We start from the raw sequence: 13,397 nt of genomic DNA on the forward strand, positions 1-13,397 counted from the left end.
ATTAAAATGGTGAACATTGCTAGGAATTCACAAGCTAAAGGAGTCAGAAATACTTAGCTGCTATTGTTTCAAGTGATTGGTTTCTCTATTAACTGGAAAATAGAAAAAAACAAATCACACAGGAGTAGAAGTCAGTATGGACCCTGGTGTATTATTAAGTCGACTCCAGAGGCATCCAAACCTCATCCCGAGGTCTACAAATTGTATTAAAATATAATAAAGTCTATATGACCAGAGAATTTGCTAACAGTGTTGTCTTGTATTGTCCAAAATATATGTCTCAGGAAAGGTTTCTCTGAACTGTTTCCTTAATGTAAGCATTTAAATCTACCATTATCTCTTCATTCTTGCTAAGTGAGAGGCTACTCTATTTCTGAGCCTTTTACTGTTATTTTTAAAAAACTACTGAGGATTTGTTTCACTGTGTTCTTTGTGTTTTTGTTGTCTTCAAGATAGAGCCTTGATTTGTATGCCAGACTGGCCTCAAACTCATGTGCCAATCCTAGCTTGACCTTCCGAGACCTGGAATCCTATGTATGCACTACAATGACTGACAAGATCTTAGTTTTCCCCTTCTTGTCTTGTTATGGTGCTGGTATTGGAGATTGCACTCAGCATCTTAAGTATTCTGGGAAGCCGTCTAGCCCTTCACTGTGTTTCTATCCTCTAACTTTGCTTCCAGTTGGAAGAATGGAGCCTACTGTCTGTCTCCACTACATGCTAGGCAAGTGTCCTGCCACTGCAATGTTTACATGTGTCTTGTGAACTTTCCACTTAAACTTGTCAGTGTGGTATTGATATGGCTGAACATAGTTTTATGTCTTGAAACATTTTCTAGTATGTGCCATTTTTAAGGGCTCAATTGAAATACCCTTTTGTAAATAGAAAATAAAATGAGCCAATATGACACATGAGTAATAGACATAGAAATAAGAAAATAAATAAATAAAATAAGAACTACTTAAAAATTTCCTAGGTACATTAATCTATTTAATATTTTTATTTTTGAAGGATATATAAACATATATCTCCTCCCTCTCTCTCTCTCTCTCTCTCTCTCTATATATATATATATATATATATATATATAATTTGTATATAATATAGGTTTTTTTCATGAGAACATTGCCTTGGAGGTCAAAAGAGGTTGGCAGGTCCCATAGAGCTGACATCGTGACTAGCTGTAGATCACCAGACACGGGTAGTTGGTCCCTGAAAGAGCACTATGAGCTCTTAATGCCCAGTCATCTCTTCACCCCAAATAGTCAGAATTTTCTAAGATATATAGAAATAATCATGATTGTTGTCATTATGATTATTTGTTCTCATATTTAAAAACATCTCAAAAACCTCTCAGAATTAAAAGCCTACAATGTAAATAAATAATATCAATTGAAATATGCTGCTGTTGTGTGTGAATCATATGTCCCTGAGTCCCCGCGCCTATCAAAGGAGCTAATGTGTTGATGACTGGTCATAGGTAGGTGGCACATGCTCACTTCCGTGGATGGCCACAGCACCATGCACATACAAGGAGCATTAACTGCATTCGGGGAGTTATTAATGACAATAACAAAGAAACAAAGGGCACTGACTTGGGAGAAATATCGGGTGAGGGGTGCCGGAAGGATTGGAGGGAGGACCTGGTGGATGGGTGTGATCAAGATGCTTTGTGTACCTGCGTGGAACCACCAACAAATGAAACATATTACTTAAGATTATATTGGTAATTCATGGTAATTCAAGGTTAGCTTGTTAAACACCTGTGATAAAGTACAAGGAGAAAAGCTTTCTATATGATTAAGACCACAAAAAACATGTAGGTGTTTAGAATGAAGTTGAAGTCGGTAAACATAAAGAGTTTGAAATATCCACTTTAAACAGTTGGGGAGATGAGTCATTAAGTTCCTTCATATTCCTTCCATTTGTTAGTAAGTTTGCTCTCTTAAGGATTCACGTTTAATTTTTTATGGAACATTTTATGTTTCATATTGCATGCCTGCCATTGTTCTTCAGCTTCCAACTGGTTTACATTTTTTAAAAAACTTCACATCTCTTAACACAACTGAAAATTTGGGCTATTGTCAAATGCCACTGTGACAGGCAGTGTGCTGGTGGGATCCGGACGGTCTTTCCAATGGAAATGTGCTGTTGTCCAAAGAGAGAACAGCCTTGAACTTGAACAGGGTTCGGGTCAGGCAACGTTTCAGTTAACAGTACCTTCTCGGACTTCCTCATATCATATATGCAATGCTCAATGGCCAGCTTCAGTCTAAATGTTTGCTAACCAGCAAAAGCTCCTCGTGTCCATTGTTCACCTGTCTTCTGTGCACACATCTGCACTTCAGTCTCCATGTTTCTCAGTGCAAGGCCCATATCTTCTTCCCTCTCTCACCGTCTTCCTAGTTACAAGACAACTTCTGCCTCAACGCCTCAAATAAGAATTTAGACTTCTTTCTTTGCCTTTAATAGCCATATTCATCAGAGGCCAATTGAGTTATTCTAGATGAATGTCGTCTTAAAACACCTGTGTCTTTCCTAATTAATGGAGGTCACAGTTACATTTTATGGTGTCTCTAGATGAAATGAGTCGTTCAGCTAATATGCTTCTGATGGCTCAACCTTTTCTTTAACAGCCTTGAATTGTAGTACGTTACATGAAGACACGATTCAGCTTCATCTGTTGGGGACTGCGCGGTTCCTTCAGAGAATGGATTGTTGTGTCTTTTGATTTGTGGCTAATGATCCACTGGGGGATGAGATATGACCCAATGATGAGTTCCTCCGTCTGAGAGCCAATAAGGCATAAAATCTAGTAGAATCAGAGAGAACCTAATTGAACTTCGAATGGTGAGAAGGATAAACAGGCCTTAACATTGTCATTTGGCGTCTGTCAAAGGCAAGGGCTTTGAGATTTGAATTAGTCGTCTGCAGCTATGGGCTCCTCCGACAGCAGTTACTCATAAACTGATCCGGTTTATTGCTTTTGAATGTGCAATATCTAATTTTATTCCAAGGCCCTGGAAACTAATGTCTACTTTTACTCCAGAAATACTAAGGAGATACAAATCCACATTTTTATCTAGTATAACCGTAAGATCAAACCAAGTTTACCACTTAGCAAACTCTGGCTTCTTATTTCTATAATGAGAAGAAACTATGGAACTAAAATAATTCTCTTAACCCGTGTCACCAGACACAGAGCAATCTGACATCTTAATCGTTTGCACCAATGCCTTTCTCTGTTGAAGGATGACCACGGTCCTCATTACTACCTGTTTACATCTAGAGGTGTTATGGAGATGAATGGGACTGCTTAAGGCTTTGAGCTGCTCATGAATTGCCCCATTAGAGAAACAGATGCTAAAAGCAACATTTGGTTAGCATCTCTGCCTGGCTGGGAGCCCAAAACATTACTCTTTCATGTTGGAGAGGTTGGTGGCCTTTCTCCTGGACCTCACATATATTGTTTTCCCACCTCTGTGCTCACACAATTGCGAGATAAAGTGCTTGCCTCCTCTGCGGTGCCCTGGAGGACAGCCATTTGCAGGGGACATAGATCTTACTTTGTGGTGTGAGTGGCCCAACATCTGGGAGTATCAATTTTTTATTCCTTTTAGAAGATTTTCTTTCTTTTTGTAACCTTTAACTTCATAGGTCACTGACCTAAACTGTAATAGATCAAGTTGTCTTGAGAGATTTAAGGCCCTTCTTGTTGCTCAGCCGGATTGGAATGGAATTTTTGTGCAGACAAAATAGTCTTAAGTCTGTGCTTGGGGGAAAAAAAGCAGTTTGAGAAAGAGGTTGGAGGTTAGCAGGGTCCAAAATGTTTTTTCAGATCCTTTGGTCCAGAGGATGGGATTAAAGAAATCCCATCAGCACCTCACGTGGGATTCATCTTATAAAATATCTTTCAAACAGGTGGGAATTGTTGCAGAGGACCGAAATGTTCAATGTTACATATTTGTAATATAGAAAGAACCATCAGAGTATTTGAGCAATTACTTGGATTTCCTGTCATCTTTTATTTATTTATTTATAATTTTATTTATAAACATTTAAAAGCAACTAAAAAAATGTGTTTGTGCCCTTCAAACAAATAAACAAAACAAACCTATAAGAATGTGATCAACTAACATAAAATATCCATTAAAGCAGGCCCTGGTAATATGCCAGGCTATACATAGTTCAGGTGACTTCAGTCTCCAATTCTCCATGTTAGTTTCATGAAGATTGCAGTTTATAATTGGTTAGCCAGCACCAGAGTGGTTAGTCCCGAAAACACAGTACACGTGACATTATACAGACTGAACAGGTATGGTTATATTAATGGATATACACACACCACACCACCACCACCACCAACAACAACAGATAGTGAAAAAGAGGCCACAGATTTGAAAGAGAGAAAAGATTGGTGTCTGGGAGGACTTGAAGGGAAGAAAGAGAAAGGGATAATGTGGTAATGATAATCATTTCAAAAATAAAAGAAGGATACTATGGTTTATAAATATTGTCGTAAGTACTTATTAATTGAACTTAATGGAAATAGAGGTATCTTTCCCTGTTTTATATTATGAGTTTTCAATCATGTCTGATAAGATTATTTTGAAATGTTAGTTGTGGGAAATATAAACATTTAAGCTAGTTGTGAGGTTACTAAAATTCATTTGATATTTATTTTTTATTTTATTTTTGTTGAATGGCTGTTGGTTAACTTCCCGTTGCTGTAACAGATTACTTGAAATCATTAATGGAGTTTAATTCTCCTTAGGTTCCCAGCTTCAGAACTTGCAGCTGTGCTCATGTGCACCTTTTATGTTATTGGAGATTGTAGTAGATAAGACCTGTTCACCTTAGGTTGGGAAACAAAGAGATGGACAGACCAAAGCTGGCCAGGCTACCCCAGTAGCTTCTTCAGTGACACTCTTACAGCGACATACCTTTTTACAAGGCCACATTCCCTCACAGTTCCTGTGTTTCACAACAGGGCCACTGTTGGCAACCATGGCTTCAGCACATGGATCCAGGAATAAGCTTCCTGTCCAAATTACAGAGATGTTCATGCAACTCTACGACTCATTAACTCAGTCACTTCAGATGCTGTCTACTTACTCGTCTACTTAATGAGTTGTCTACTTAATGAGTTTTGTGTAACATGTATATGTGTGAATATATAAGGCCAGAAGCTGATAGGAAGTTATTTTGTTACCTTCCAATTCATTTTTTTGAGATTATGTCTCTCACTGAGGTTGGAGTCCACCAATCAATCAGACTGGTAAGTGAGTTCTAGGAATCCCATCTCCAAACTCTGCCCCACCCCCAACTGTAGGGTTGTAGAGTTTCACCACCATCCCCAGTTCCTAACAGGACAGCTGGGCATCTGGTCCTCATGTTTGCGCAGGGCACCTCTTCAGTGAGCCATCCAATACCTACACACTATGGTTCCTTGTAATCAAAAGGAATGTGATTTAGCAATAAATAAACACACACACACACACACACACACACACACACACACACACATACCAGCAACAACAACAACAGAGCAACAACAATTAAAGAAAAAGAAATCACAAATTTGGACAAAAACAAGGGGATGTACATGGGAAGGCCCGGGCGAGGAAAGGAAAAGGGGAAAAGGTGTAACTATAGTTTAACCTCCAAAACCAAAAAAGGTAAAAGCTAAAGGACTGTCAGTTACTTCAGTACGTTGACAGATTGTGTGTTTTGACTCGGCTTTCATAGGTGCAGAGCCTGGTCCTTGTTGACATCAGATGTGGGCAGGCAGCTTGGAGAAGCATTTAGGAGGCAGTGAAGGTGTAGGGGGGCTCCGTGCAATCAGATTGTTCAGACCAACTTGCTCTCTCAGAGGAGAGACGTACATCACAGCCAGGTCATAGTCACAGAGGTGAAGGTCGATGGCCTGGAAGCACATGCATTTCATGGGCAGCGCAGGGTCCTGATTAGCTTATAGTGATGTGTCCGCGGGTCTGGGGATGCTGACTGTAGAGAACTGACTGCATCTTCAGGGTTGCTGCTTCTCTGTGTTTGGTATAGGTGAAACGAGATTGCTTATAAGGCCACAATACACAGATAAAAGTAAAGGTAGGGCTTTCCTCCAAATCTCCACAACCATGAACCATTTGTATTGCATCTTTTCATTTGTAGAGCCTTTCTCCTCTACAGATAGGAGGTGTTTATCCCTTATTGGCTTGCTTCCAGAAGATTTGTAGTCAATGCTCCCCTTTAGATTAAAAAACAACTGAAAATAAGTTAAGGATCATCAGTGTCCATCTTATAACTCAGGAAGTACTACCCAGGGACAAGCCATGTCTTTCTTGCTGCTTTTTCAGGGCAGCAGAGTAGAGGTAGGGATGATGACAGGGCTCACAAAGACTCTAGTGATGTTCCTAGGAGACATCATCTCCTCTCTGTCCCTTTTATCACTTGCCAAGTAGCTCTACTATATAAATTTGTTATCTTGGAGGTGGTGGGAAGGGAGCCATAGTCCTCAGGCGCTTTGTAAAGAAGCAGATACTGACATTGGCTGGCAGTGTCTCGAGGGAGTTGGGATGAGTTGAAAGGCTAGCAATGGGTGAGAAGCAGACAAAACAGAGTTTAGACATTTGAATTTGTTTGGGGTGATGTGGATGGTCATTTTGAGATGTGTGCCTTCCTTTATGGAAAAGGAAACCTGGAAGCAGAGACTGTGTAGTGAGTGATCTCGGCACTCCTCTCATCCCTGCTTCAAATAGAGAAAGGGCTCTGGATTCTTCTTCTCAGGCATCGTGCCCAAACCTTCAGAGTATCAAATGGGCACCACTATCTGCATTCGTCAGTGGCCCTGGAATTTGTCACTTTTTCTTTGGGTCTGGAGCTGTTTTTCTGTAAAGTCCCCTTAGATTGGAACTGTACTATGAACATAAAGATGTCTGTGTATATGACAGTCTTAAAAATTTGCTAATACTTGTTATTATTTACTTAAAAATATTTCTTGGAAAGACTACTAAATCAGAAAAGAACAGCTTGTCTGGTCTCAGAACCAATGACAAGAGAAGCAGCCAATGACTCTGAATACTCATTGGCACCTCTCCCATTCCTCCCAACAACTCAGCAGGGAGTTTGCCTGTGCTCTGATGTTGAGCCCCCTCCATTCCCTGACACAGTGGAACATATGCGGAGAACTTTAATGCATTGAGAGCTCTCAGTCACTTTCAAAAATGGATTAGATGTTTGGGCTGCCAATTGCATGCTTGCAAAGGGTCAATCATGGTTTTGTGTTTTATGTCTGGACTTAAAACTTCCCTAAGTGTAGGGAGTGGTAGAAGATGATTATTGACTTCATTTTATAAACAAGGAGACTGGAACACAGTCATTCAGTCCTTCAGTTTTCTTAACAAGTTGGTTTGCTTGCACAGTCATGGCTTTTGTATGAGCATTCCTAACCCAAACATCACTGCACTAACAGAAGGGAAGCCTTCTGCAGTCAGGGCACCAAGTGGGAGATCCTGTGCAGTTGGGAGCAGAAGGGCTTAGCAAGGCTATGCGGGTGGTATGTCTAGACTTAGCCCTCCTGCCTTTGCTAAGTCTCTTGTCTAAAGTTCTCAGCTGGGTGTAGATTCCCAGCTCCCTTTCTAGGACCGCCGCGAAGTCAGTGTCACCACCTGGGAGCACAAGTTTAGAACATCTGAATGTTTCCATAGTCCTCTTCTTTTTCCACACATGCACGATGTCCTTTGTCCCCTTCATACGACATTATTTTTGGAAACCTGGTCTCTTTTTGGTACCCACATAAGGTGCTCCCTTTCTTCAAAAATGTTCCCAGTCTGATGTTGTATATGGGGGCATGTGCTAACCAAGGTTTCTAGAACGTTCTCCTGCAGCATATCAAAAGAAAAATTGAAGAGATAAAAGAAATAGAGTGGACAGGTTACAGTTGTGATTTGAAGAAGAATTTTCAGAGACGATTTGAAAAACCTGCACTCGATTACTGGTCTGTAGCACTCGTGACCTCCCAGTCCCTGCTCCGCACCAGGACCTGTGTAACTGGATAGCTTCTTCCTCGGTGCTCTGTCTTCCTGTTTCTATCTGCTGTTGCAGGAATGGTCCTTTCAAAATTATACCCTTGACCTGCTTTGGCTGGCGCTTGTCTTCATTCCTGGAGTGGTCTGTCTGTTCTCAGTGTGTATATACATAACAAACACTCTTCCTTTCCCAACAGTGAAAGTTACCTACGTTTGTTTCTTACTGATGTTTGCATTATTTCTCTTTTCATGCCACAGAAGTAACCTTAAGCCAAGTTATTATTATATGTCTTTGTCCTTTGACCTCTCTAAATCTCCTGACCTTTTGCACCTGAAGGTGGGCTTTCCTTTGTTCAGTTCTCTTCTGAGGTGTTGGAGAATACTTGGATTGACTGTCACCTCCTCTCAGGGTGTTTCTACTGCCACAGTGCCTCCTCTTTTTGATGCCATTTAGGTTCCATGATTTTATCTGGAGGCAGAAGTATCACTTGCAATAGAGGCCTGTCCGCTGTCACCCTCCAAGTCCAGAGTCTGATGTACATCATATTTATATTTTCCTGTGTCTGTGCTCTTCTGTGTCCCTTGAACATTCCTTACAGAAACTGGTGGTTTTCTTGTCTCTGATTTCTGTATCATATATGAGCTGCAAAGCTGATCGAATTATTGGCAGTATCAGTTTCCTTGTCAGACTGATAAGTTTGTGCCTCTAAGCTGAACCCAACCAGCAAGACAGATGCTGGGACACAGGCTGGAGTCAGGGCCTAAGAATCAAACCAGTGAATGCTGACAAGAGGCAAGAGCAGACCCTGGAAGAAGAGTTGTGTTTTATCTTCCTTATATTAGACGTATCTTCAGAGTCAAGTGCCCACAGCCACTCCCTAATTCACATCACCCCTAACAGGCAATCAGAGCTTATATCTGCCTCTTGCATAGACGCTGCATAGTCCCCAGCTCTTACCAGTTCCAAATGCACGTCGCTTGAGAAGTCGGATGCCCTTATTCTCTGTTTCAGAGAGTTATTTGCCATGTTAGTAGCAGGATGGTGTTTTGTTCCCCACATCATTACCTGTTTTTCCCGGTCATTCTCATGATGCTTATAGACTTTGACATTTGGGGACCTTTTAAATGTAACTTGCTCTCTGTTTCTATTTTGCAGGAACTATCTCTTCAGATTACAGCTTGAAGATCTGTCTCTCATCCAGGTAGGTGCGATTTATTTTATTTTATTTTATTTTTTTAGCTTTTGTTTTTCAAGTCAAGGAACTGAAAAGAGATGAAAGTTACAGGGTTCATTTCCTCAGTAGTCAAGCCCCAGGTCTCATAGCTGCCTTACCCCATGGGAGTCATCACCTCTCTCTTTTAATTTCCAGTTAGTCATTACCTCCTGGTTGTGGTCTCTCCACTCCCTGGACATCATCATGACTTTCTCTTTATCAGGTGATAACAGTGCCAGGGATGTCCCTTGAGGCCTGGAAGCATCTCTTTCCTCTAGTGTGAGCAGGTGTTGATGCATCTAGTAGCTATCATGTTCTATGAAATATCCTCTTCTCCTTTGTTTATCATGACATCACAGTGGTTGCGTGGGTTAAAAGCCTCAGAAAGAGAAGAGAATATATTAACCTTTAAAAATGAAATTTGTTTCTGTTGCCACTTGGAGACTGAGCTTGGCATCCTTGTGTAAGAGAAGATCTGATCACTAAAGCTTCTTTTCTCGATCTATTCTCTTAGGAAAGTGTGCCAAGCAGGGTGTCCTGGGAGGGACAGTGAAGAATATGTTCATAATTTCCCTACCAGTGTTCCCAGGCTTTCTGCAGATTGTGTTGGAATCTCTGGGTTTTTAACAGTTGGTGGGGGAAAGGCTTTAAACAATTTTAATAATAGCCTAGTGTCCTAGGCTCTAAGGGGTTACTGGAGGGAAGCCGATCCTTTCCATCTAGAATGCTAGAGTGTGTGAACATTCCTAAGCACCAGAGCTAGACTTTCAGATCAGATCCATTTCAAAATAAAACAAGTCCATAATCAGCTGATAGTGCTGTCGTTATCCCCAGACTTGTCATCTAGCTCCTGGCTTATTAGTAATTATCAGTTTCTTCATTGACAAAGTGGCCACAAATTACCTTAACCATATGCTATCCAGGTAAGAATGACCAAAATCTTTCAAAGGAGGGGATGCACAGCTATTTTTCCACAGTTGTATATAGCTTTTGCTTTTTTAAGTGATGACAATGGATAAATCTTTAATATAGTTTTATCGTGTTGGGCAACAAATTTCCTGCTCGCTGCAGTTTAGCATATCGCTTTAGCTGAGCTGACTGGTTGTAAAATTGAGAGTTTATTAATAAGCAGTTGGAATGATCAGCAAGCTACAGCCATGCTCTTAAGTTAAACAAAAGAGTCAGAAATACAGAGACTGAAGGATATCCCTTATTTGTATACCTGAAAATAACTGATTCAACGTAGCAGAAAAAGGATGGTGGCTCCGGAAGGCTGGGAAGATGCAGAAGTGCTGGAAAGGCCTTAGCCAAAGTAGGCACAATCTCAGTTAGGCTGCAGGAATAACTCAGAGACACCTAGAGTACAGCTTCTTAAATGCAGTTTTAATAACTGCATTGTGTTTTAATACCCGTACTGTGTACTTTAAAATAGTCAAAAACAGATTTTAAATGCTCTTTCCACAGAATAATAACAACTGTGTCAGGTAATGTACAGATTATGTAGCTTGAAGCTATTCCTCAATGTATGCACTTATAATAAAATCATGTTGTATTTATAAATACATGCAATTTAATTTTTACTGAAAACCAAGCCATAGTTTAAAAGAAAAATTTAAGCAGAAGTTTATAAATTGTTATACATAATCTTATGGAATATAGACCATCCAGTGCACAATATGTTCATTTCTATTCTCATAGTGTCACACAGTATCTAGCTTCTCATCTGTGACACATGGGCTGTGAGCTGTGGAGATGCTCTGTCAGGACTGTTCCACTGCAGAGCCAATGTGATAAGGCGGAGTGGTGGCATCCACTTGTAATCTCAATGCTAGGGGACTGGAGTCAGGAGAATGAACCATTGGGCCTTGGCTGTCTGCCTGGAAAGTCTAGCCTACTTGATGAATTCCAGGTCTCCACTTAAAAATAAAAGGTGAATTGTGCTTGCAGTGGTCCCCCATCTCCCACGTGTATGTACATCTACCAAAGCATGGATTCTCATGGAATTGTGCATTTGTACACGTATGACTATGTACACACACTAACACAGGCACGCAGTGGGTGTGCAAGTGTGTACAGAGAAACATGCAAGAAACAGGTGTGTTTCTTTCCTCCTTTCCTGGCTCTCAGGGTTTGGGGGCTCTAGAAGTATTACATTCCAGGAAAGGGAACACAATTTACGAACAGAAGTCTCCACTGTGGGAAGCCAGTATTTCTAGGAGAAGCAATGATTCTAGGATAAAGAAAAGGCGGTGTGAGGTCAGATCGAAGGAGCTAATTTTAGAAAGGAGGGAGGTGTCTAAAGATGGATGATGATCTGGCAGGACAAGGGGGACCATCTGTGAGTGGGCTCCCTGCAGAAATGGAGAAATTGATTGCCAGGAGACTGTAAGAAGTAGCATATTATTGAGCATTGAGTCAGATAAGAATTAATGAGCATATGTTACCATTAAAATAAAAAATTAAACAAAAAAGCCAACTAAAATATTGACAGAAAAGTCTAATAGAATGTTGGGATTGGCAACCATCACACTGAAAACTCCATGACATAAACACGCTCCTTGGGTGGTCAACTTATCAATCGTATTTGATGACATCCAAGATATTGACATTCTCATGACACTTATCAAAATTACAGTTATTTAGTGCATGTGAAAAACTTGCACTTTGACAGTGAAGAACCCTACTATGAACCTATGACCAAGCCATGTATCATGACTTTATTAGTAATGGACCAGATGTCTGTGATTTTTCACACTGAGGATGCTGCAGGGTTTCCATGACAACCCACCAAAAAATTATAACCAATCCCATCATACAGAAACATTACTCAAGCGCAAATAAACATCTTATAAAAATCTAGCTTTGACATTTCAAATATTACAATTATGTAATGTGTGTGTGTCTAAATAAAGTTGCTTCATCCAAAAAGAGAACACATAAATACATCTGTCAAGTATAATACTCCAAACTGATTCTTAAAGCTTACTCTTTTTCATGCTATAAGTGACACTTTTGAGACAACTCAAAAATTTGGTGATCAGTAGATAAGATAGAATCTTAATGTTTTATACATATGCAAATGTTAATCCCTTGACTTTTTTTTTGTAACTATGATGGTAAGAATTAAGGAAAAGAATGTCCTTATTATTTGGGAAACCACATCAAGTATGTAGGGTTGGTATACTGTGAATATGAAACCTCCTCTATAGTCTTATGCGTCTGGACAGTTGTCCTCAGCGGCAGGCACTGTTTGGGAAAGTTGTGGAATGCTTAGAGGTGGAGCCTTGCTGGAGGAAGAAAGTCAAAGCAATGGGCTGGGCGACAGGGTGGGGGTGGTGGGGGCTCTAGAAGCTGGCTCGGCTTTCTGGTCACTTTCTGCCTTTTGACCGTGAGTGCAGCACAACATGGCCTCCTGGCCACGCCCAGGGCTTCCCTGCGGGCTTCCCTGCCATGATCCACGATGGAATGTAGTTTTTTGAACTGTGAGCCAGAATGAAGACTGCCACTTAGGTTTCATCGTGTTATGTAGTCCACCACAGCAAAATGGGAAACAACCAATCAAGGCATAATAGGCATCAGGTTTTTAAGTTACTCTTGAGCGACAAGTCATACGTGTGCAGTCGCTGCAAACATCAACAAAGTGGATACGTTGATAACATATTAAGGCAAAGTTGGAATAAAAATCACGAGTGTTCTTAACATTTCTTGATTTCATATCATAATGAATGCAGAGAGCTCCAGGCATGTAGTTACTGTGAAGCTGAGAAGAAGATGTTGCAAGGGCAAGGAGACTAATTGCCTTCCCAGCCATCACTTCTTTTGGCAGGACTACCAATGACAGGGTCACATGTAGGTCGCCCACAGCAGCCAACACGCTTACTGAAAAAGCTAAGCATCTCTGTCTCTCCACCTGGAGTACCCGCGGTCTGCTAACACTGACCGGGAAAACAGTGACATCTGAAAGGTGGTTTTCAAAACACAGTCCTGATAACAGGAGCCAAATACCACCCTCCACCACCACGAGCACACACCAAGCCTCCTGTCATGCCTTTGTGTCTGCAGGATTGTAGCGTGCTGTTTATTTAGTGTTACTAGAGATAAAGCTAACAATTCTTTTCAACACTGTTTGTTTCTCATGTGTCCCAGGAAACAGGTC

At 40.8% G+C, this 13,397-nt stretch overlaps 1 protein-coding gene across 6 annotated transcripts in view; it reads left to right on the forward strand.

The window, feature by feature from the left end:
- Window positions 1–13,397, forward strand: part of Sema5a (semaphorin 5A) — a 438,077-nt gene that overhangs the window by 210,140 nt on the left and 214,540 nt on the right. For all 6 annotated transcript variants that reach the window (XM_085676576.2, XM_048457013.3, XM_085676579.2 and 3 more), the window contains one exon: window positions 9,184–9,229. In XM_085676576.2, the coding sequence (XP_085532702.1) occupies window positions 9,184–9,229 (46 nt within the window). The remainder of the gene's footprint in view (window positions 1–9,183; window positions 9,230–13,397) is intronic.

The sequence above is a fragment of the Myodes glareolus genome, chromosome 15 (genome assembly GCF_982192425.1).
Source record: "Myodes glareolus chromosome 15, mMyoGla1.1, whole genome shotgun sequence".
Taxonomy (NCBI): Eukaryota; Metazoa; Chordata; class Mammalia; order Rodentia; family Cricetidae; genus Myodes; species Myodes glareolus.